The sequence below is a fragment of the Rhipicephalus sanguineus genome, chromosome 3 (genome assembly GCF_013339695.2).
Source record: "Rhipicephalus sanguineus isolate Rsan-2018 chromosome 3, BIME_Rsan_1.4, whole genome shotgun sequence".
NCBI lineage: Eukaryota > Metazoa > Arthropoda > Arachnida > Ixodida > Ixodidae > Rhipicephalus > Rhipicephalus sanguineus.
In genome coordinates, this window is record NC_051178.1 from 192167305 (window position 1) to 192192490 (window position 25186).

At 47.0% G+C, this 25186-nt stretch overlaps 1 protein-coding gene across 3 annotated transcripts in view; it reads right to left on the reverse strand.

Moving 5' to 3' along the window:
* Positions 1–11433, reverse strand: part of LOC119386211 (solute carrier family 23 member 1) — a 117459-nt gene extending 106026 nt beyond the window's left edge. Inside the window, exon 1 of one of the 3 annotated variants that reach the window (XM_049413757.1) lies at positions 11240–11433. In XM_049413757.1, coding sequence (XP_049269714.1) covers positions 11240–11296 — 57 coding nt within the window. In that variant the 5' untranslated portion in view covers positions 11297–11433. The remainder of the gene's footprint in view (positions 1–11239) is intronic. The other 2 variants (XM_049413756.1, XM_049413758.1) reach the window with 2 other exon arrangements.
* Between the last annotated feature and the right edge of the window lie 13753 nt (positions 11434–25186).

Here is a 25186-nt window from a genome sequence, read left to right on the forward strand (position 1 = left end):
TCCACTACGGCGTCTCTCATAATCATAAAACCCCAGATATTATTATTATCGAGTGTTTGTTGTTGGTCTCCTGCATGGTCTGTGGCAGTAGCCGACAGCATGAAATACACAAATTTCCGGCTGGTGTATACTCTCACAAATATCGCTTGCGATGGTCCAGCGCCGCCACGTGCACGTTTTAGAGCGAAAGAACGAGTGTGCGGCGGAGAGAAGCTGCGCTTACAGGTAGCGCGGGTGTCGTTCGTTTTCGTTGCTGAAAGCTGTCCGTCTCCTTCGTGCATAGATGCGTCGTCACCCGTTGACGACAAGCCGTAGGGTAGCATGCGAGAATTCGCGACATCCTGCAACAGTGACATAACATTCTCACTCAGCATGTTGACGTGGCATTGTCACTGGACGTGCCAGGGGGACCACTTACGAAAGACTTTCGCGAGTCGTCACAGCTGAGCTAACTTTTGTTACTCAACCCTGAAAGGAAGGCCGGCAGCTTTCGAAAGCTGGGGTGTTGAAAAGCTGCGCGAAAACGAATAAAGAAAAAGAGAAAGGAACAGCACTGTGTCCTACCGCCCTTAAAGGCTCGTTCACACGCAAAGCTCCTCCTGCTTTGGCTCAGTCGCGCGGCTGCAGTCACAAACATCTGAACCGATCACATGCGCAGGAACAGGACCTCGGCTTATTTAACGGGGCAATGACAATGCGAGCCGTATGCGAGAAGACGTGAATTCTGTGTGGCGACGGGTACAAGTCGCACGCAGGGGTGAACATCGGTCGCCTTGAGTCGCTTTTTGATCCCCAGTCGCAGATGGTTGAGCGGCCGGTGCTAGTCGCCCGGTGCGAACGAGCCTTTAGTCTTTGACTTTACATCATGCAAACGCACCAGATTTCCCTGCAAAGCGTATTCCGATCAAACTCTCCCTGAATACCTCCCAGAACGGTTTTAGAAGACGTATTCCGAGAACCTCGAGAGAAGGCTCGGAATGCATACAGCTTGAGTGATAACCTGACAGATGTCCCCGCTGACGCCCTCACAGCGTTCCTTTTCATTCAGCTTTCTTCTTTTTTTTTTCTCCCTGTCATACAGCATATTCGCAAGCACCCATCTGGCAAATGAGCAAGAGCGGGACCACTGTATAGTGTTTGGTGGCTTCATTCATCTCGACCGTGACGGCACTCTTGGCAAGCTTCATGCATGCCTGCTCGCTTCTTCTCAATGACGAGACAAAGAGCGGCCGCTAACGAATCCCGTTCTTATACAACTGAGCATAGCCAGGTTGCGACTTTTTATAGAAGTGTGAGATTCTACAGCGGAGACCCTAACGTCGCTCAACTGTTGCAAAATGAAGATCAATCAATCAATCAATCAATCAATCAATCAATCAATCAATCAATCAATCAATCAATCAATCAATCAATCAATCAATCAATCAATCAATCAATCAATCAATCAATCAATCAATCAATCAATCAATAGTTAATTTGTCAATCTTCTACTCATTTCCGTTATGAGGTACATTATGAGACTCAATCCGCGTCTGGAGCATGGCGCAGCTTTTGAAGGATCACCTCATGGTGGCGTGCACAAAGGCAATGTATGCTGAGTGGCTCTTCGTGCGCGGTGCTTTTCCGTGTCATAAGTGTTCCGAGGAATGCGGCAGCCTCTCCACATAAAAAAAATATCATAACAGAGCTAGCTTATCTTTTTTTTCCCCCAGTTTGAAATAATTGCAGCAAAAGTCCAGAAAACCAACAAACTGGCTCGATAATACTCGCGAACTGTGGAAGCCACACGACTGCTATACGCTCGTCCAGTGTTTTTTTCACGGCCGCGCCACATTTCAATGCCTCAAGAGCAAAGACGCGTTTTGAATTTTCAGCGCCGTGCGATGGATTCGATTTCCTTCCTATACACCGCCTCCCGTCGTTGGAACTACATCACCGTTGCGTGCAGATACTCCCAGCTTTGTCAGTGCAGTTGCGAAAGCTTTCTCCTTCGTTGCGTACTCGGCAAAGTACACTCGAGTGCGGTATGAAGGTTATCGCACGAGCGTCGACCGTCCTATATGCGTCCCAGGGGCCTAGCGGCACGTCTCGGAGCAATGAAACTTAAGATTACGCATTATTCTCGCCTCCGTTGGCTGTTCCATGCCACAGCAATCACCCCTACGGCGAACACTGGTCCCTTTCTCTCTATTTTCAGCTTTCCATTCGTTGCGATCAATCGCGCATTCTTCGTTGGCTCTTATCTCCGTGGGCGATAACAAAGTTGCTGGGAAAGATCTAGTAAAGCTGGCGCTTTGGCACTGTTTCGTTTGAACGGTTTGCTAAGTTAAACAAAATATATTGCGTCGTCATAAAAAAAAAAGAAATGAAAATGCGCCTTCCTCAGAGGGAAGTGATCGCAACTTACGGAACAGTAAAAAGAGCGAGTGAAGCTTGCTCGATACCTCCAACTAGAGGTGTGCACGGGCTCCGGGTAGCCCGAAAGCCCGAGCCCGACCCGGCCCGCGGGCCGGGCTCGGGCGGGCCGACGTGTTTTCACCTCGGGCCCGGGCCGGGCTCGGGCTACTTGGAGTTTTATCGGGCCGGGCTCGGGCCCGGCGCAAAGCCCGACTCAAGCCCGAAATATAGAGAATGAGCGGGAATTGTTTTCCAGCACGCACACAGCGCCCTTTCCGCGACCGCCCTTTACCGCTTTTCCTTTCCATTCGCTACTTTAAACAAAAGGGGAGCAGGTAAAGCGCTACCTCTATTTCACTCCGACAAACAGAGAAGTAACACCACCTGAGCTGGTGACGGCGCCGCGCGACTGTTCGCGTTAGATTTAAGGCCAAATCCCATATGGGTGAAAATGCACGCGACAGCGACGAGCGACCCGAGATCGCCTTCGTGCAAGCTGACGCTTGCATGGGCATACCCCGTACACGTGACGGCTTTGGCGAGCGAACTCCATTGTCGCTGGCATGAGGCCGTCTACTTGTATTTTGTAATCTGTGTAATAGAGACTGTTCGTCGTGCGTCGTTTCATCATATTTGATATGCTCAATAAAATGCCAAATTACCGGAAAACGATGTTTTGTTTTCGCAACGAACCTTCAAAAAGCCGGGCCGGGCCGGGCCGGGCCCGGGATTGTGTTTTCTTACGTCGGGCCGGGCCGGGCGGGCTCGCAGCCCTTTGCCGTCGGGCTCGGGCGGGCCTTCGACAAAGTCAGCGGGCCCGGGCCGGGCTCGGGCTCGGAAATACGGCCCGTGCACAGCTTTACCTCCAACTACTCGAAAGAGGATTCTGGGCCGTGGCGCTGTTGTAGTTCTTGGTCGACGCTCGCGCGATAACCTTAAAATCGCGCTCGATTGCACACACATACGACGAGCGATCGAGTTCGCCATCGCTTCGGTGCCTGCATCGATAACAGCTATGCAACATTGGCGACCCAGGGGTGGACGGCCAAGGCAGTTGACGGCCATGAGTTGGAATGTGTGGGTTTCTTCCATGCTGTACCACGCATACGTGCTTCCGCATAACTGACGCATAACCTTGGCCGCTTATCGAAACACGCGTGAAGGACCGGCGCTGTCTGAAATGACTGATTAGGTGTGTCTGGTCGCGGTGACCGCAACTGACGTAACTCCCAACTCGTTCCCTGTTACGAGATACGAATACAGGTGGCGCGGATGCAGGATTTGTTCAGGAAAAAGGGAGGTGGGGGGGGATGTTCCACACTGATAGAATAATTGATGACGATGCTATTCAGTGCGACTCGTATACTGTCAAGTTCGGATCCACATATGCGTCAACTGGGGATGTTTGACGGCTGTCTGAGCAATTTTCGGAAACTTGAGTATTTCTCGATCACTTCGCCAGCACGATCACTTCGCCAAACTCCGCCTACACTGTCCAAGTCCCGAGAGTACAGAAGTTTCCTGCACGTCAAGGCGCTTTAGAGAACAAGCATTCTGCCACACTTCATGAAAACACACTTGAATGATGGCATAAATTTTAAGTACCATTGAATGAATAGAGCAGCGAGAGTTCGCAGCCCGCCACTGAAATATACTGAAATCAAGACTATTTGTGCTGAAATGAAACTTTCTTTTTGTAGGTTGTGGGAGCTAGTCAAGCTGCTTTAGTGAAGATTTTACTTCTGCCATCATTCACGTACAGCACATTAAAATTCAATTCATGCCATTCACTGAAACGAATATATGTAACACTTAGTTATTCACTCCTCTGGTCTAGACTCCTACCGATGTTCCCAAATCACCCAGTTGCATAAACTGAAAATGCGAAGAGAACATCGATCACTACGTGTACAACAGTTCCCACTTTGACAGGCTCCCCAGTGTGCCTTGAGCAGACTCGGTCGATGATTGGCCTTCTCACGAAAAAAAAAAATTATATGTACATATGTATATATCGGGAGCCTAACTTTACAGCTCATCAGGCCAGAAAGGATACGGGCCCTTCCGCAATATTTGAAGGTGACCGACCCGATTGCTCTACTGTGGTTGCGCTGCACCATGCACGTGCTCTCTTTTACAGTTCGTTTCCATCGCCACATCAAAAGTCTGGCTTATTACCATACCTGCATTTCATCCATTTCCCTTACCATTATCTAACTTTATGAACCCTAACACAGGCTACAAAGTCACCTTTTCTCAATTCATTCATTCATTCATTCATTCATTCATTCATTCATTCATTCATTCATTCATTCATTCATTCATTCATTCATTCATTCATTCATTCATTTTCGAACAGCCATATCGGCAGTTCGCTTCCTTTTGGGTGGGTTAGGTTAGACATCACACTGCCGAATAAAATTTCACATCTCAAATCTGAAGAACAACCACAGATTACGTATACATACTCCCTGGTTGGGAACTTCCCACGCCGACCTCTCCAACCTATGCTATGCATTGAGTTTCCGTTGGGCTAATTCAGCCAATAAAAGCTGGATCAGTGCACGTGTAGCGACGTCGGGACGAGCAGTTACATTCAATCAGCGCGGCGCCCGCAACGCATCGTGGCACAACCCCTCAGCTCTCGTCCTTTGGCCTGGCTTTTGTGAGAAAGTGGAACGTGACTGCGTCACGAATATCGCGAGACAAACACGTGCTTACATTCGTAAACTGTCTCGTGCTCTCGAGCGCATGCGCAACGAGACGGCGTATGCTCAGACGACACACGCAAGAGTGATATTAGCCTTCTTTAGAGCCAGGTGCCAGGTCTGTATACATTTCGTTCAGGAGAGGCTGCAGGATTTTTTTACTGGGGGAGCACCCACACGACAAGTTCCCCGCTCCCCTGAAGGGGGACGCGGGGAACTTGTGCGTTGTGACTTGACTATGCTTGCTCTTGGGGGTGGCAAAGGGAGGGGGCAGCGCAGTGGCGTAGGTAGATTTTTTTCGGGGGGGGGGGGGGGGGGGGCACGCCCTTGATCTGACGAGGGATACGGGCAGCTAAATGTGGTCGAGTGTCATTTTGTGCTCTGTATACCATGGCAGAAAAAAAATTTCGGGGGGGGGGGGGGGGGGACGGCCCTGGTGTGCCCTTCTGGCTACGCCACTGGGGCAGCACCTCCCCCACGTGCCCTCCCTGTCGCCACCCCTGATTTCGTTCGAGATAAAAGCCACAATGCGTCGTCGTGTTTGCTTTCGCTTTAATCTCGCGATTGTAAGCTTCTATTAAACCCAATAATATGGAAGGCAACGGCGTAATAAACAGCATCGATAATCAGGGCTAAATATTTTCCTATTATATAAAATGCGTATTAATAATCATAACTCAATATTACTGTAATATTATATTGATAAAAATAACTAAATATTATATTAAATGTATACGAGACACAGTTTTTCAATCTTACTGAAGCTAAAGAGAAAGAAGCGTCGGGATCACACTTCTGGGAAGCATAAATTTACGGCTGCTCATGGTCTTTAATTGCAATGCACATGGGCACAGAAACAACCGAAGCGTACTTTTACTTCACTTCCATCGGGATCATTTGTCGAAACGGTGGGCAGAAGCACCGAAAAGATGACGACATTACTTCGTACAGCTTTACTCTCTGCCGGTTTTCGCTTTTGCACGCGTCTTCAAAGAGCAGGCGAAAGGACAGCAAATCAAATGCGACTTCCAGACATGTCTGCGTGAAAGAAGTCATTCCGCGTGATCGTGGTTACGGCACGTTAAACCCCAGATACTATTATTATTGCCAACTAGCTCAACTTTCTGCTCTTCTAAGGCCAGGTGTTGATGTTTGCGAGAAAGTTTTTTCCAGCCTTTGTTTATATAGACGAGCCAACGAAAGAATGTTTACCCATGAGTTCGCTGGTCTTCCGTCTGACTGTGACGAAATAATCATCGTCGTCAGAACCTTCACGCGGCATCTCTACGTGCGTTCCGTGCCGACTCTATATTTAGAATGTTCTGGCCAAGTATATTGTCTGCGAACTTGCCATCGGCTTTGCTATTTTTCATGGGAAATGTTTACGCCGGTTTCATAGCACGTCAGGGTTTAAGGGCGCCACCCTTTCAACGAATGTGCACATCTGCTTTTTGAATGATCGCATTTCTTTTCATCATTTCTATTCATTGTTTTTCACAATGTGCGTATCTTCATACGTTTTGCGCTCGACGTCAACTGCATTAAATTTTTGTTGATTTTTTTCAGAGGCATGACGGCTGAAAGCGCTTGCGTTTCTGTGTATTGAATATATAGTGTTCATCTTCTCTGCCCATTCCTCGGTGCGAATTTGAGCATCATTGATCTTCATTAAAATGAGCTCTACGTACTTGAATAGGGCAAACTCAACAGCGGTTGCAATAGCTCACAGATGACGAAAAATAAAATAAAACAATAAGGTTCAATAATATTGATCTGCCGTGTTCGCGTTTAGTACCGCGCGTGCACTGCGAGCAGCGCAAATGCGAGTAATTTCTAGCGATTATTCGGCGTTTTGTCTAACAATGTGGTGCCTCTAATGCCACACGCGTGCTGCACTTCATTGGTCCAATGACGTCATTATCATTTGACGACGTCATCTTCGTTTTATCATTTCTCAGAGAAGCTGTCCAGATCGATGCCTCGTACACTTTGTTGCAACATGAGCTTATCAACTGCTGGTGAAGTATACCTACCCTATATTTGGCGCTGCTGATAAATACAGCGTATCCGGCATGCTCGTCAACTTGCATTCCACATGAGCTAGGCTCATTTGAGGAAATTGTTTTTACCATCATGGCTCTGTTTTCAATTTATACTCTACTTGAAATACTGTTGAACGGATTTGTGTGCTTTTCTAAAAGATGTATACGAGAAATTTTCTCAGCAAGCACGCACGCCATACCTGCGCTGTCAAGAAAAAAAAATTATACTGACAAAAATCAGTAATGCCAGTGGAGCATCGCTACTGCCAACGGAACCATCGCATGCTAATACTCTACGTCACAAACTACAGGAGGCCTTATTCCATGGAATATTTGTGCGAAATATCTACGTCTGTGGGCTTGGTCAAAAGTTCATGGGACGCTGCTTCAGCTAAAAAAGTTGAACATCAGCCCAGTTTTTTCTTTAACTTGCAGCCATCATTACAACACTCATGTTTAATAGTTCAACATAAGCACAAAGTCGGTCATTCGAAAGCCAAGCATCGCATGGCATGCAGAGTCGAGAAATGTCATGCTTTCCTTTTCTTTCTCAAATCCCGCATCCCGTTAACTTCAACTCAGCCTGTACACTCCCAGTTGCGGCTTGCAACACGTACCAACGCTGGGAGCTAGCTGCCTACGTACGAGGAAATACGTGTGTACACTGAACGTGGCTCAAGACGTGTGCGTTAAAATACAATAAATTTACACATACGGGCAAAGACCGAAAGTACCTCGAAAAAAAAAAAAACAACGAATAATTTCAGAGCCTGACAATGCACGTCTGGTATGTATTTGTAAACTTGCTGTGATATCATTGTCGCAATCATTATTATAGTTATATTAATTCTATTATTACCGTAAACTATGGAGGTGATAAATAATTATCAGAATGTTATCGACCTCGAGACAGAGATTCTTGGACCACAGATGCGTTGCAGCTTTACAAAGCTATGCGTACGTCACTATACAGCGTTTGAAGCGTATACCGGCTCCACTAATTGTGGACGTGACGTGTGACTCTACGTGCTCGCACTGCTAATGCGTCTTTCCCTCTCTCTCTCTCTCCCTCCCTTTCTTCTCTTCTCTAATCCGCCACGCCACGCCCTCCTGCATTGCCCTCATCACCACTTTCATCCTTTTCGCGAGACATGCAATCGCACAGCGCGATGTTGCCACTTTCGCGATTTGCCACGCAACCGGATGTCAAATCGCAACATCCATGGGGTAGTGACGCGCAATTTGGGAAGCCCTGGGTTATGGAATTTTATCGCTACTTTATCACGATGGAAGGGTTCGCTGATCTCGCATGGTTGGGGGCGGTAGGTGTACCATTGAAGTTTGACTTGAATTTCTAAAATTCGTTTCGGAGAATCAAAGGTCCCAGATCGAGTTCTCTCGTTGCTCTTAGTGCGCAACGTCACCTCATATTTTTTTTACTCACGTTTAGTAACGATTAACTTGTTTAGTGACACTGCCCTTCCTCTCTTGGTGTTGACCACACCCTACCCTTCCCCTTATAATTTTTTTTTCTTCCCTCAATAAAAGATTTTCCATCCATCCACGCAGACAGAAGAAAGGATATTCATCATCGGATTAACAAGACCCTAATCTAGCACTGAGCGAAAAGTCGACTGAAGTGCATGAAAAATCGTGAAATCCAACCAGCCCGTAACATTTTTCCGCGTTCCCATCTTATTACTCCTGTCACGAAAAAAAATAAAAAATAAAAAAATATCGCGGAAGGTGCCTGTCCGGGGCAATGACAATGGTCGACTTTGCAGCATTCTTTCAGTCAGGTATGCCTTCTGGGATTTAAATATAACATTTCTGTTACCTTGCGATAATGTGAAAGAATTAATAAGATACATTCACTCTGTTCCATAACCTGCAAGCAAATCGTAAATGTAAGTACCTAACGTTATCGAAACAGACATGACGCTTCTGTAACAAAGCTCAGCCGGCACTTGTGTTCATAGAGAGAGAAAGAAAAAGAAAAGCAAGGGAACGTATGGCGCGTCTTAAAAGGTAAGCTTTGCAGTAACGTTTGGTGACAAATGTTTGGCTGCTTTTCTGTGGGAATTTTCTTTAGCGTTCCGGTATAACGACACGCCGCTGTTCCTTACGATGCCCAACACCAAATTGTGACCCCTTAATTGTACGTCGCTACGAAACAGCAGCAGAATTAAATTCAAAAGTCGCACCGGTGGCGCGCGTCCACTATCCACTTTATAGGTGCGGCGTCAGGTAACGGTACCATGCTAACGTCTAGCTCCCCACTGGCGTGATATGTCGTTCCCATACTTTTTTTTAAAGACGATAGTCTTTCTTGGGGAACTTAAACGCAGAAATTTTGGTCTGTCTTTCTGTCTGTCTGTCTTTCTGTTTGTCGGCACGTCCCTCGATTCAGCCACTCGGCCAAAGTTGAACCACTTGCCCAAGGGCCAGCCGTCTTGAACTGGTATGGCTGTTCATACTTGTGAACGTTGTCGATCAAAAAGTAAATATCATGCATATCTGAGGTGCAACATCACTAGGTAAGTATTAGGTGGCGTGTTCCTTTAATAGAAAATGCATACATACGTAATTTTAAGGACCCTAGTTTCTTAAGCTGCGCTGAAAATGCATAAGAATGGAAGCTTGAGCGAGTTGGTATGCGTTCATCTTTGTTGAAACCTGTGCCTTCTTTTACTTCGTCGTCGTCTAGTGAGCGCTGTTTCAACAAAGCTGAAAATGCGACTGCGCTGAAATTTGCCTTCATCCGTGCCCTTCGCACGAGCTCATTGTTGTGTTTCGGTTTCGGTTCTGTATTGCACTGTACGAATGCCATGGGTTGGTGTTGAAAAACTTTAGTTTTGAGAAGGCCAAGAAGATGAAAAAAAAATATTTAAAAAATGAAAAAGCAGCGTTGTGGGCGGCCTTCAGGCTGCCGGTTGTGGGCGCCGCTCTGGCGTTCCTGTTTTACCCAGGCGACGTGTAAATAAAAGTGTGTGTGGAGAGTACTCGTTGAGTGCGGACGTTTCTCTGCTTCAGCGCTTCGCGCCAAACCGCGTTTTCGGGCTGGCTGGCGTCCCCGCCGGTCGCGTTGGTCACCGCCGGTCTTCGCCTGCTGCTGCGCCGGGACTACCAGCACGCAACACAGCACTCATGTTTCCCGACGTATTGCCAGATGGCGTCCATATCTCACACAGCGCCTCTTCTATCGTCTTTACACGACATTTGCAGCGAAGCACGCAGATACGCGGCCAATTTTTTTATTCCTTATTGACAACAAAAATAATTGTTGGGGTTCAACGTCCCAAAACCACGATATAATTATGAGGGACGCCGCAGGAGGGCTCCGGAAATTCCTACCCCCAGGGGTTACGTGCTCCTCAGTCTAAGTATACGGGTCTCAAGCATTTTCGCCTCCATCGAAAATGCGGCCACCGCGGCCGGGATTCGATCCCGTTACCTTTGGTTCAGCAGCCGAGCACGATAACCACTAGACTAACGTTGCGGGAATACATTGTAGACTAAAAAATGTCGTAATATATGAATGTTCTATTTTGTTTTTGATAAAACTCCATTCTGTTCTTAGCTTTTAAACCCGACACGCAAGTTTGCTAAACTCGTATGACCCATAGCTGTGGGATAGTCGTGGATTCCAAGGAACAATAACTGTCCGTAAGAAACTCGTATTTACTTATTTACAATGCCTACAACCGTGTGAGGCCATTGTGTAGGGGGGGGGGGTGTCAACATTGAAATACAAACTTCAGATTGATGGCACGTCGTTAACATTGACGTGCATCAACATACAAAAAGTACAAGTACATAATAAGGTGCAGAAAGGTGACACTCATTAACACTGACGTGTGTTAAAATGAAGAAAGTCATCAGGGTTTCTTTTTCTTTTTTTCTGTTTTCCTTAGGTGTGCGTAGGGGATGCTTACATCGTGATCGATCTCGCCTGCTCTTTATCGCGGTGTCTCAAGTTTTACAACAAACATGATCGAAAAGAATAAGAGAAGAAAAAAAGTGAGAGAGAGAAAGAAATTACGAACGAAGCGTGGTAAACCGCGAACTGAGGTTCAACTCCAGGGTTCTCACCTCGAGCTCCAAGGCGAGGTTGTCCGCCTCCATGACGGCGCTGAATCCCGTCGGCATCCTGACGGCGTCGTAGCGCGGTCGCACGTCGTGTATTCCGCGTTCGTTCGGCGCGCGTTGCGTCCTCCTCTTGCGCTGCCGTCGACTTCGACTTTGCCTCTCCGCAGCACGTTCGGTCCGAAAGTCGCGAGAACTCGCAATGCGAACGGTGAGAGCGAGCGCGGGGCGAAATAAAAGAAAACGGGGGCCGCGCTTCTCTACCTGCACCCTTCCCTCCCTCCCTGCCCTTTCCCAAACGACGAACCCTCTCCCGCACCTTCCGACGTCCGCAAACGCCAGTATGTAACTTGTGGGTCGCTTGCCTTGCGGGGAAGAGGTGACTCCGTTCGTCCCAGTCGTCGGTACAGTATCGCGTACTCTCCCCCTTTCCGTACCGCCTTTCTCACGTCGTTCTGAGCGCGAGGAATGTTTCACTCGGAAGCGGAGTCCTCTCGATCTCTCTTCGGCCGATGATCGGAGAAAAGGGTAGAGCGACCGTGTAACAACCACCAAGAGAATAGAAAGAAAAACACAGATGACGCCGGTAGGAGGCACAAAACACACGTGCACACGGAACACGTCACCGATGGCTCGGTCGTCGAGGTATCAAGCACCAGCACACGTATGTGCCGGCAGCTGCCGTCAAGCCGTGAGATCCTGAATCGTTGGAAATCACAAATGCCAACCGCCCCCTCCACAATGACGTCGTTGAAAGCACCGTGTTCTTTTCTGAAACTCTGGGAGTCGTTTTTCACGCCTAGAAGCGGATATGCCTCGTATAATTTTTTCCCCTCCCTTTGTTTTTAGTACCGACTCTCGATAACAGCTTCAGAGTACACGGCACCTTCAAGCAATGGTTATATCAATGACGACGCGAGCGCGTCTTTAAGTGCTCGTTATAGCCCCCCTTTTTTTTTTCGCGGAATGCGAGTGAACTATATGTACGCGCACGGGATCGTACGCACCTAAGATCCGCACATCGTTACTATTCTCAATGGTCGTAACTTCATTCCTTCGGTTTTAGGGATAGAAAATGCCTTATATGACGTCTATAGCTATGATGTTAACATATTGCTAGCAATCTGATGGATTCTAAGCTGTGGATTAGCTGCTGTTAGATTTTGAATAATAGGTGTTTGTCCACTTTAGTGTAGCCAGACCTGTAGGCATTGCCCGTCATCACTGTGTGGTCAGCGGATTTAAGCATGCATCTAAACACACGTAAACAGTAATTCTCTCGCGGAAAAGTGCTATTTTATTTTTTAAATGTACTTGTTTTGCTTGTGAAGACGCGAATGCGCACATGAATACAAGGAGAAAGAGGGTATGCATGAGCAAAGGAGGAGGAGGAAAAAAAAAAAACGGAAGGACAGGGAGGTTAGTGTTCATGCGAACCGCAAGGGGCTTAGAAAGCGACGAAAAGTGCAATAAAACAGCTGATCGCTGGAACCGCTCCGGACAGCACGAAAAGATGAGTTACGTCATAACAAGGCTATTTAAATATAAGTAATGTGCATATAGAAAAGGTACGTTCTACATAGCAACAAGGCAGCCTACAAAAAAATTGGAGAAGCTTGCACTAAGCCGCGCAAGGCTTGATGGAAGAAGTCTGAAGACTAATCTGGTTGCTTCTATAGGTTGTTTCTAGGTCTTAGCTAAGTGATGCAGATTGTTTCCAGCTTGCTTAAAGGTCGTTGCTAGGCTTTAGCTAGGTGATGCTAGGTTGTTTCTACGTTGATTCTCAGCGCACAGAGGTTCGAGTTAAACCACAGACGCGACACGAACGTCCAAACTCCAGAGACAGAACCTCGCGCTGAAACCAAGCGTTCGCACCTCTCATAAATCTACGGGATGCTTGTTCTAGTTGTAGCAAGGCAGAACTTGGTTGTATAGCTAAGAACTTGGCTATATCGAGATTAAGCTTGCTGTGGCTAGGTTGAGCTTGGCTATATCAAGGTTGTAGGTTGAACTTGGCTTTATCGAGGTTAAACTTGGTGTGACTAGGTTGAACTTGGTATTAGCTAGGTTCGGCCGGGGCTACGCCCAGGTGGTTATTCCGGTAGTACCACCTACCAATTTCTGTGGCACATACCCGTTTATGATAATGATAGTTTCTTGATAGGCCGCACAGTGACACGTACCCGTTTGAGGATAGTTTTCTTCACATTTAGTGGACCAGTTGTGAGTAGTGGGATTTGCCCAATTTCTATGGCACATAGCCGTTTATGATGATGATAGTTTTCGCGTAGGCCGCACGGCACATACCCGTAGGCCGTACAAATTACGGCTAGCTTAAACAGCCTCAATGTTAAAAGCTCTGGGGAGTCGCGTATGTCAAAATATTACTCCGGAATAAGAGCGAAACGGACAGATAACTTTACTAACATAAGGGCGTGCCAGTGGTACTGAAAGTCGCACAACTAACCGACCTGGCGCGAAATAACACTCACTTGATTGCTCCTAATCCTGACACTGCGGCTTGAGTTAAATGAATGAATCGGCGAGGAAGAAATACGCATTCTTTTCGAAGCACTGTACTCATGAATTGACGGAAAGCTTTTGTTGACTTCGCCAAAGTTTGACGGCAGTTAAGTTCACTGGCCTATACGAGACCACTTGTGTAGAGGCGACTGCTAGAAAGAGACCCCGACAGAAGCAGTTGCCAAACCCAGCTGAAGACAAACGAAGCCGATCGAGTATTGTTTCATTGAATTCGCCTGAACGCTGCCTTTTCTCGACACTGCATTTACAAAAAATCGCGCATGCTATTCAGTCGCATGTTTACAAAAAGTCTGTCTACTGAAACGAAGAAAGGTCAACAAAACACACCAGAATAATTACGAAGTCTTTTTGTAGGTTGTACGCATATCTTATCGGTCGCGAGGATAGCCCAGACTGTAGATGCCTCGAAATGACTGCAATGTCACCAGTCTTCATACAGCCTAGCATACGTAATAAAGGTGAATGGAGGAAGAGGGGTAAATGTTAACAGAAGGAGCAATCCAGCGCCAAGGACTGTTCTTGGTGCGTTTTGTGACCGTATGGAGCCAAAAACATGTGCACTGAAGAAAAGGCACTTTCCGTCTATTTTGCTTAGAGTTCACTGGGCGCCGCCATATTGCCCTTTGGGACTGCTGACACGCAACAATTCGGGCTAGCTTTCTATTTGTTATCATCACGAACAGCGCATGAACAAGGGATGAACAAATAAAGAAAGTGTCATACCAGCGTTTCATTGTCTTTTTTTTTTTCATAACACCTGAAGGTTGTAATGAATGCGCACATGGTGGATTGCACCAAGAGTAAGCACAAAAGAAAGCGACAGCAAGTGAGCGCGCGCGCGTGAGAGGGAGAGAGAAAAAAAAAGAGAGAGAGGGGGAAGTAAAGAAAGACGGGCAGGGAGGTTAACTGGGCTTAGTCCAGTTTGTTGTGCTCCACACGTGTGGAAAGATAAAAGAGAGATAAAAGAGAGCGCTGTTGCTCCATTGAAGATAAACATGCCGATGCTTGCACTTAAACACAATAAAAAAGAAAGAGAGAGAAGACACGAATTCATACCGCTCACATGCGTAATGTAACGTTTAATTCAATACAGATGTCGCGTTCAGGTATACTGCAAAGGAGTTCGTATAGGTTTCTGGGCTGAAGAGCTGTGAAAGCAGGCTCCCATTCATGATCCTTCCTCGTGTAAAAGGCCCATTGCGGGTATGGGTAACGTTTACAAAACTTCTACAACCATCCATTAGAACGCGTGAATGAACCATCGGTTTCAAGCTCAAACATACATATCGATCATTTCCCACGGAACTGTAACAGCTTCGATAAATAACGCTTGCTCGCCAACGCCCACTGAGCAAATTGGCTACACAAAAGCACGGGACTGGATGTTGATAAGAGGTGCTTTCTCGAGTGCGTGGATAAGGAGATAGTCTGTGTAAACAAACATAGATATATTTCGGCCAACTCTTCGAACCTGCCACTCGGCTGCTACGCGTTTAGCAACAAGCAAGTATACCCTTCAACTTAAATTGAGGACGACGCAGCGAGCGATGGAAAGGAAAATGATAGGTGTAACCTTAAGAGACAGGAAGAGAGCAGAGTGGGTCAGGAAACAAACGGGAGTTAAGGATATCATAGTTGAAATTAAGAAGAAGAAATGGATATGGGCCGGGCACGTAGCACGTCGGCAGGATAACCGGTGGTCATTAAGGGTAACTGACTGGATTCCAAGAGAGGGCAAACGCGTGAGGGGAAGACAGAAAATTAGGTGGGTAGATGAGATTAAGAAGTTTGTAGGTATAACGTGGCAGCAGAAAGCACAGGACCGGGTTGATTGGCGGAACATGGGAGAGGCCTTTGCCCTGCAGTGGGCGTAGACAGGCTGATGATGATGATGATGAAGTATACCCTAGTCTGCGCTGGCAAAGTTGCAGCTTTAAGACGCAACAGAAAACTGATTGCGAACTCAGCAATGACTGAACGAGCTGACAGTGGCGACGTGACGAGGAAGTTTGTTCCAGAAGAGCAAGCGGCGGTGAATTCGTGACAACGAATGGACGTTGCAAAGTTTTTGTGGTTACGAACGCCCTCTGATATTATCGGGAATGTATTTAAGCCTAATACAGCAGCTTTCACTGTGCTTTGAAATACATCGAGCAGTCGGTTCGTGCTTATGATATTTTTTCGAGACACGATAATTAGTCAATGCTTACTATTTTCGCGTGAAGGAAAACTATGGGAATATTTTACTAGGCGGTAAGTATGTTAAAAAAGTACAAACGTCAGTGGTTTTTAGCACCATGCAGTAAACTATGCGGTGTACCGGAACAGTCGGCGTACAATTGCTTTTAGTATCGAGTCCATAAAAGGCAACAGCCGGAACTCCCAGAATATACCTTGGCCTACTTTTTTCAACGTTTAACATTTTCCCTGTAAACAGCTGAACCACGTAATCACTCACCTCGGGCAGGCTTCCATTCATTTAGGCCTGAGGTCTGCATTTACGCCACTTCAGGAGTCCATGTAATTCGATGAACGGATAAAGTCTCCTCTCCTGCCCAAAATACATCGTTAGTCCCGCTTCTTGCTCAACCTAAACATTTAACGTACTTACGGACGCACTCTTATATGTCTTCGTCTCAAAGTGGCCTGCTTGTCCCTTAGCCTGACGCCAACAGTGCAACTATGCTTGTATAAGAGCAGGTTTTCATTTACCGTCGTCACTCGTTACTATTATGCTTCGGCGTCGCCCTTCCCGTATGGTGGCTAGACTTCCCGTGTGAGTAACAGGCAGAGTTGCCAGATGCTGCCGAGCTAACAAGCAAATAATCATCCAACAAAAAGCCCCAAAAAGCGGCGCGACTTTTGAGAAAAAGCCCAAGAGAAGCGGAAGATTCATACATTTTCTCATTCTTGAAAATATTGTTTAATTACAATAAGAAGTCGCTCAAATACGAAGAGAAGGTTAAAAATAACTAATTATTTCGTACAGCGGGTATATCGCAACTGTGAGAGAAAGCACATTTACTTTTTAACGTAGCCTCAGGGTGGTCTCCACTCTTATCAATGCACGTTCGCCAGTGCATGAATAATGTTTGTTGAATACTCCAGCGTATGTTTGATTACAACACTCAGCTACACAAAGTCATCGACAAAAGCTCTATTAGTGAACTTGAGGAGAAGTAAAATAACTATATTTGCAGGAAAAACACGAACAAGCCCCAAAAAACGCGACACGCCACTCAGTGAAAAAAGAAGCCTAAATCCGCTTATTATAAGCGGAACTGGCAACTCTGGTAACAGGCCAGAGCAAACTATCGCTCAGGCCGACCTCTCTGCGTTTTAACAGCGAAGCTCATTAAGCCGGCCGTAATAATTATGGTGCGTCCAACGTGTACAAAAACTATCATCATCATGAACCGGGACGCACTCTCTTCACTCTCTTTGCAGTGAAGCTGGTTAAGCTATCGGTAACTTGCGCTCCGTCGTGCAAAACTCCTCAGGTGGGTATGCGCCGCAGGAATTGGGCAAGGCCCATTACCGAGTACGGTATGTGCGAGCGCTAAACGAAAACACTTCTCGGCAAAGTCGAGCACGTGAAAGAGAAAGAGAGAAAGAAAGAGAAACCAAGAAAAAGAAATAGATAAAGCAATAGAAATAAGGAGAAAAAGGGAGAGCGAGAGAAAGAAAGAAAAAGCGAACGAAACGGCGAAGCTTGCACTAAGTCGCGCAAGGCTTGAAACTGCGAAGCTGGACGATTCCGAAGTCTAACAAAACATCCAGATAACCTAGAAACAACTTAACAGTAACTAGATAAAGCCCAGCAACGACCTAGAAGCAACCTACAAAACAACATTGCAAAGAGCCTAGCTGCTACCTAGAAGCAACCTAGCATCACCTAGCTAAAAGCTTAGCAAATAACTAGAAACAACCTAGCATCGCCTAGCTAGATCCTGGAAACAACCTAGAAGTAACCTTGAAACAACCTACCTAAAGCCGAGAAACAAGGTAGAAACAATCTAGCATCATCTAGCTAAAGCCTAACAACCTAGAATCAACCTAGAAACAACCTATAGCATCGCCTAGCTAAAGCCTAGCAACAACCTAGCGTCACCTAGCTAAAACCTACAAACAACCTAGAAGCAACCTAGAAAGAACCTAGCCTCACCTAGTTAAAGCCTAGCAATAACCTACAAGCAACCAGGTACGACTTTAGAATCGTCCAGTTTCGCTGTTCCAAGCCTTGAGCGACCTAGTGCAAGCTTCGGTATTTTTTGTAAGTAAATCTTTGTATTCCTTCGTTTCCTTTATTTTATTAAATGTATATAAGGAGAGGTTGGTGCCAATGCGTGGCGCCGGCTATTCTTCTTTTGCATACTAATAGTTACCGTCGCAAAGTAGAGAACAAGCACAATACTATACAGAGGTGTCCACTCAACACAGAAGTTTACAGAACCCAAATATTCACACAAATAAAATGTCCACATGTAACATAAAAGTTCGCTAAGACGTTGTCACAGCCTATGATAAGTCTCTTGCAAAATTGACTCATAAGTGCCGCGCTCTAACTGCAACAGTTATGTTTTCACAAAATAATTCCGCACAAACACGAAATTACAAGAAACGTGTAGTCAAGAATACCGGTCGATAACAATGCTAACAAAATTTTAATCAGATCTAGTACCCTTGTGATATTCTTGATTCCTTCGAAAATTGCACTAGTGCACGCGCATAAATTATTTGGAAATTTTCTGTTGGTCAGAAAGAGCTAGCGTCTGCAAGCTCTTCGCCTTTGCCGCCTTTTGTTCTTCGCACTGCCGATGTCGGCATGCCTGGCGCGCAGTCCCAGAACGTTTGTATCTCCAAATACGTCACGCGAAGGCTTACTTGCTGGTCGGGTTTCACTTTTCGTTCTCGCGCTTTGTAGCTTTCTTGAAATTATTTTCGAATTTGCAGCGTGACGGGGCGTCTCATGAACATAGGATCGCCATCAGCCAGACGCGGTTAAAAGAAATCACAGGAGTTGTAATTTAAGAGCTCGCACAGGAAGGCCACGACCTCCTACTTCAGTGCTGACAATACGTCTTGTTAGCTGCAGTTTTGAATATGGGCATAACTGTTTGTCATTCGCAGTGTATTTGCATCGAGATATGAAGCAGGTATTAAAGATCCCGCGACAGCTTTAATGGTAGCGGCTATCAGTATGTCGAAAGAAAAAAAAAGTTGCAAAGGATCCCTGAGCATATTCTTTTTAGATGAGAACACAAAGCGTTTTTTTTTTTGGCTAATTTATTGTTAGGTAAGTATGCTGCAGAGTGGTGTTGCCGAGTTGTGTTACAAAGAATGCCGTCATGTCAGAGGGCGAATTGTGTTTATTAAGTGGAGCGCGGTTCGAGTGTCGTTGCGGCGACGCCGGCTGGGTGCGCGCTTTCGCCAACCTAGCGAAGAAACGTGGCCGCGGCAGTTGTTGGCGACGGTGTCAGGTCCGGTGGGAGAGGTCACGTGCTTTCCGGACACGGCTTCTGCGTGCACCAACAGGGTGCGCGCTTTCGCCTAACTATGCAAACTGTGCATTAAAATGAACAATATAAAATAACCACAGATGATGGATAGTGTTGCTCTCAGGAACAATGAACCTATGCGAGCGTACATGCGAAATGAGTGTGTACAGTCAGCACTACAGGCGGGTTCGGCCAAGTTTTCTTTCTAGGAATCGTTTAATTATGTCTCAAATACTTCACGTCCGTTGAGAGCACGCACCGCATGACAGCAGTTGTAGTATAGCGTTAACAGTGGGGGTAAAAACTCTTGCGGGGCAACCGGTACTCACGTGTTTTGGACGTATTCAGTCTAACTCTGCCCGTCACACACGAGCAGGCAGGTACGAGCATTTGCAAAAGAAAGTAACTGGGAAAGTGAAAAACAGCGGGAGCACAGAACGAAAATGAAGTTCGAAGCCACCAGATGTCGCAGCACGAGCAAAATCACCTGACGTGCACCGCATACGAAGAAAGGGTACCCATCACTGAAAACGTTCGGTGCTTTCGGGCAAGGACTCTAGCGAGGATTCTGCACTCTAAGAAAAAAAAAAGTAAAAAAAGGGTCGCCGTGACTCTCTTCGGGTATCCATTTGACCCCTTTTGGAAGGTAGCAGCAGAAAAAGAGTGTTAGCATTTTCGCGGGAGTCACCGGACTCTCGTGAAGCGCGTTTCGACTGGCGTCCGTGATGAAGGCACTGCCATATACGCCGTACATATCGCGCTTTTGCCGTTCGGCGCCGTTGTGGCGCCGTGGATCGCCAAAGTAGACAGGCTGGCGCGGCGCCTCCGCCTCCTCTTTCAATCTTCTCAGTCATTTGGAATGCGTTGCATTGGTTGCGCGGGTTGCGTGTCTGGTAGTTTTGAGTTCGAACGAAAATGCGCATCTTTGATGGCGGTGACGCCAGGCTCCGTGCTCGAAGTGACGCTTGGAGGGCGGAATATTCATGGAGCTGCGGACACGGACAACGTCCGCCTGTTAACGGTGAGTGTACCGCTTTCGTAGGTACTAATTATACAGCTTTAGCTGGGCGTCTGCAGCAGCTCTGCGGAAGTAGGCTGCCAGCCAATTCCAACAGCAGCCTGCGTGCGCGGGGCAACAGCAGATGCCCAACTAAAACTGTCAGTTAACGAGTTGACACCGTTATGCGCGTTACTGTACAAGCTCCCATATAATGAGCGATGCAAACAATTATAAAGAGTCGTTGTTTGCTGATCGCACATTGTGTCTGCACTGCTGAAGGCGCAAGATGTCGTTCTGAGATGCGCTTTAGTCTACTTCATAATAGCATTTCCATCGGCATTGAGTGTTCTGCGTGCTTCCGCGCGTGGGAACGTGAAAAAAACATGGTTGATCCTTACCGTAGGGCAAGATTGAAGTACCCACCCCCTGACAAGTCGCTAAATAAGCAACAGTCGACAACATGGCGATTATTACAGACGCGAACATTCCCTACACCCACGCTGTACAGTCGCATATACCCGGACGTTTACACACCACAGTGCAAAGCTTGCGGGATGGCTCGCGCCAACCTCGACCACATTAGCGAGTTTTAGTATAGCGGATAACAGCAAACGCAAGGATTTAGCGTTAGCGTTAGCGTTGCGTGCTCCTAACAGCGCATGAGCAGAACGTAAACGTAGCCCGAGCTCTTACGTACGAACGCTATTTCTGGAATATAGCGTTCAACGCTAACGCACGCAATAGATCCCGTAGGTAGGGCAAGATGGCGGTGCCTGTTGAAGCGAGAGCCGTCCACTTCGAATCTTTGTAGCCGTCGTCCTGCATTACTAAACTTATTCATTCTCTAATAATGTTCGTATTTGAATTAGATTTGAGTAATGAGGCTTCGCCAACCGTGTACCGCCGATAAAATAGCTCCGTTTTTGAGATACAAAGTGGATTTGCGCTGCAGAAGGCTTAGCAAGATTTGTTTGCAAGGTTCGCTCATGTTTTCTGTAGCAGCGCAGAGATGGCGACGCTGTCTTTAGTCGCCTCTTTCCAAGATACAGCCACAAGTCAAGCAGATACATGTCAGGCGTCGTTTCCCTTCATGCATTTCGCGGCAGTGCATGAATGTGACGCGTGATACGTCCCAGCTTAAAAAGGCCAGGTAATAGGGGTCTTGCAGAATTCTCGAACGCGGCATATCGGCAGAAACCAATGTGTCAGAACTCAACACTTCTGCAAACGCGACATGGAGACGCAACAGTGGTGACTTTTGATCAGCTCGACTTGGTGGCGCTTTTGTGGATTCTACAGTGCATTTAGTGTTTTTATGTCTAGATGGCGCTGCATGTGCTTGCGTTAGCGTTAGCGGGAATGCCTTCCGCTGTACTAAAAGACCACCAGTTGACACGCAGTGCGTTCCGTTTTAGCGTTAGCGTTGAGACGCACGCTAACGCTAACGTAAGCGTTTCCCGCTATACTAAAACTCGCTATTAGCGAGTTTTAGTATAGCGGGAAACGCTTACGTTAGCGTTAGCGTGCGTCTCAACGCTAACGCTAAAACGGAACGCGCTGCGTGTCAGCTGGTGGTCTTTTAGTACAGCGGCAGGCATTCCCGCTAACGCTAACGCAAGCACATACGGCGCCATCTAGACATAAAAACACTAAATGCACTGTAGAATCCACAAAAGCGCCACCAAGTCGAGCTGATCCAAAGTCACCACTGCTGCGTCTCCATGTCGCGTTTGCAGAAGTGGTGAGTTCTGACACTTTGGTTTCTGTCGACATGCCGCGTTCGAGAATTCTTCAAGACCCCTATAACTTGGCCTTTTAAGCTGGGACGCATCACGCGTCACATTCACGTACTGCCGCGAAAGGCATGAAGGGAAACGACGCCTGACATGTATCTGCTTGACTTGTGGCCATATCTTGGAAAGAGGCGACTAAAGACAGCGTCGCCATCTCTGCGCTGCTACAGAAAACATGAGCGAACCTTGCCAACAAATCTTGCTAAGCCTTCTGCAGCGCAAATCCACTTTTCATCTCAAAAACGGAGCTATTTTATCGGCGGTACACGATTGGCGAAGCCTCATTACTCAAATTTAAATCAAATACGAACATTATTAGGGAATGAATAAGTTTAGTAATGCAGGACGACAGCTACAAAGATTCGAAGTGGACGGCTCTCGCTTCAACAGGCACCGCCATCTTGCCCTACGTACGGGATCTCTTGCGTGCGTTAGCGTTGAACGCTATATTCCAGAAATAGCGTTCGTACGTAAGAGCTCGGGCTACGTTTACGTTCTGCTCATGCGCAGTTAGGAGCACGCAACGCTAACGCTAACGCTAAATCCTTGCGTTTGCTGTTTTCCGCTATACTAAAACTCGCTATTATCTGGGCATGTCCCGCAGCGACACACACCACCAAACACAGCAAGAACCCTAAACTTAAGATAACCACGCCCGAGCAGTGGGATGCTATGCTGCTCAGCGCGTGCCCGGATGACCAACTCTGGGCAGTCCGGCTGGCCGAAGACACCGCCAAGACCCAAGGTCTGGCCGCCGCCTGAGGAAGAGGGGCTCCGGTACGGCTACTCTCCCGGCCCCCGCCTCCCTTGACCCCAGCAAGGACACAAATAAAGTTATGTCTCTCTCCCTCCGTCATAGGAATCGGAATAACACGAAAGTAAAGCGTGCCCTTACAGAAGTAACTGAATGCTTACTGTACATTGATATAAGAGAGTTTGCACAATGTATATTGATGTCTGGCAGCTAATGGCACCGTTTAACGTGTATGCACCCACTTTGATGATTGGTGGTACATCTCCATCCCGACGACTAACGTCCATGTTAAATGATTAGACAAACCCTTCTGGTAGCTGTAGTAGTTAACGGTGAAAGCGTAATCAGAGAACGAGGTGTGATAGCCAGAAGAGCGTCGCATATTGGACGCAGAACTTGGTCGCCATCCCGCGGCATGTTAAAATGTGATTGAACACCACGGCCGGACTAGAGGGAAACGCAAGGCGCGCCGTGCCGCCTCGGTAGCCCGGCCGCAATTTTTCTCGGGGCGAGCGCGTGAGCGTGGAACGCGGTGTTACAGCCAGGTGAGGCAGGCGCGCGTCGCGGAGCTATTTTTGGTCTGATTAGAGTGATGCTATGAGCAAAGCCGACGCTTTTACGACGTTTGGGTTAAGGTCGTCACCTCACGGTGTGATAAGGCATTGACAAAATTCAACTTATATTGAAAACGCGCCAAACGGGACGGACGCGTAACGCGTTTCAGGTGCTAGTCGTGGAGGCCGCAGCAATGACAAATTACTTTACCTTACCACTCCCAGAGATCAACACCACGTAGCCGACCGGGAGAGTGGTAGATATAAAAGGCGCGTTTGTAAAGCCTCCAGCACTGCTCTCGTGTACATATTCAGGAATTTCACAGAATATTTGCCTGCTTTATCTGGAGTTCATCATGGGAAGCCTTGAGAAGGGACAACCTTTTTCTTCTGCTTGAGAAGGGTGGGCTTAGTCTTGTGCATTTGTTTGTGCGACAACTGGCGATGCAATTTTTTTACCTTAAGGATGTCTGCCACCCGTTTCTTCTGGCTGTTACACGGAACCGCCTTTCTCACCATCTCCCTTTTCTTTTTGTCACAACAAGAGTGCCGGAAGAATCGCAATTATGGGGTTTATTGAAAGAGATTGTCGACACTGTCCAGTTTTTGAAAGCCAGATTCACGCTAGAGTACTTGTACAACGTGGACAGATAGACGCTAACCGCCGCACTTGTAAACACCCTTTTCCCCGAACCTGTTTACCGACAGCAATATTTATCTAAATCTGGTCATGGTGTATTCTGCCGTGTACGTAAAATGTGTATATCGCCAGCTGTGAAAACGTTTTTCTTTAAGATGCACACATCCACTTTACCCGTAAAGACATGGCTTCATGAAAAAGGGATATACGTGCCCTGGTCTGCAAATTGCAGGCTATGCAACGAGCCTGAAACAATCGAGCATTGTTTTATTCATTGCCGTGATGCATTTCATTTCTGGGACATTCTTAAGAGAACCTTCAGAAAAGAATTTCCAATTACATCGCATGGTGTGAGGTTCCTGGCGTTCAAAAAGAGCACCAACAATAGTGCACCATACGATTTAATCATGCTGCTAGGTCTATATTCGCTATGGAGAAGCCGCATGATTGACAGACACGCTGAGCCACCTCGCTCGACAAGGTCTGTCTTTCGGGAAGAAGCAGCTAACGTGCGTAGTGTTGCTGAGACTTTTGATCCGGTTCCGGAGTGGCTTGGACTTCTGGATGCTTGTGTCTGTTTACCGGACTTTTGAAGATTCCTTGGACTATGTGAAATTGTGTGTTCTGTGCATATGTGCATGTGAGTGTAATTCTAAAGCGATGAATTATGTTGTAGTAGAGGGCGAGATTTGATGGCATTATTCCCATGCATTAAAGAGAAAAAAAATGACCGTGGCGCAGTGGATAGCGCGCCCGGCATCTGTTGTTGCGGACCAAACAGTCGTGGGTTCAATGCCCGTTGACGGTACCTTTTTTTCTTTGCCATCTGATCGTGTATATTTTTTCGACGTCATTTCCGTGACGGAAATACGTCACTGAAGTCTTGGTGGACCCCGGCATAAAACACTTTCGTGTTAAAAAAAAAGGTATGTGTACACAACACTTCGACGCACTATATATAATGGTTTTTGTTGGCTTAAAGACGGCAGTTTGAGGTGCAAATATAGTACGATGTTTCCAGCGCGTACGCGGTAGTCACTTAAGTTGGACACGCCTCGCCGGTAGGTGAAAAGCTCGAGACTTTCGACGGCGCGCGTTGTTGCGGACGCCGCTGTGCACTCTTTTCCCTCGTTTCTGTTTGCTGTTTTCGTGGTTGGCATACACTGCGAT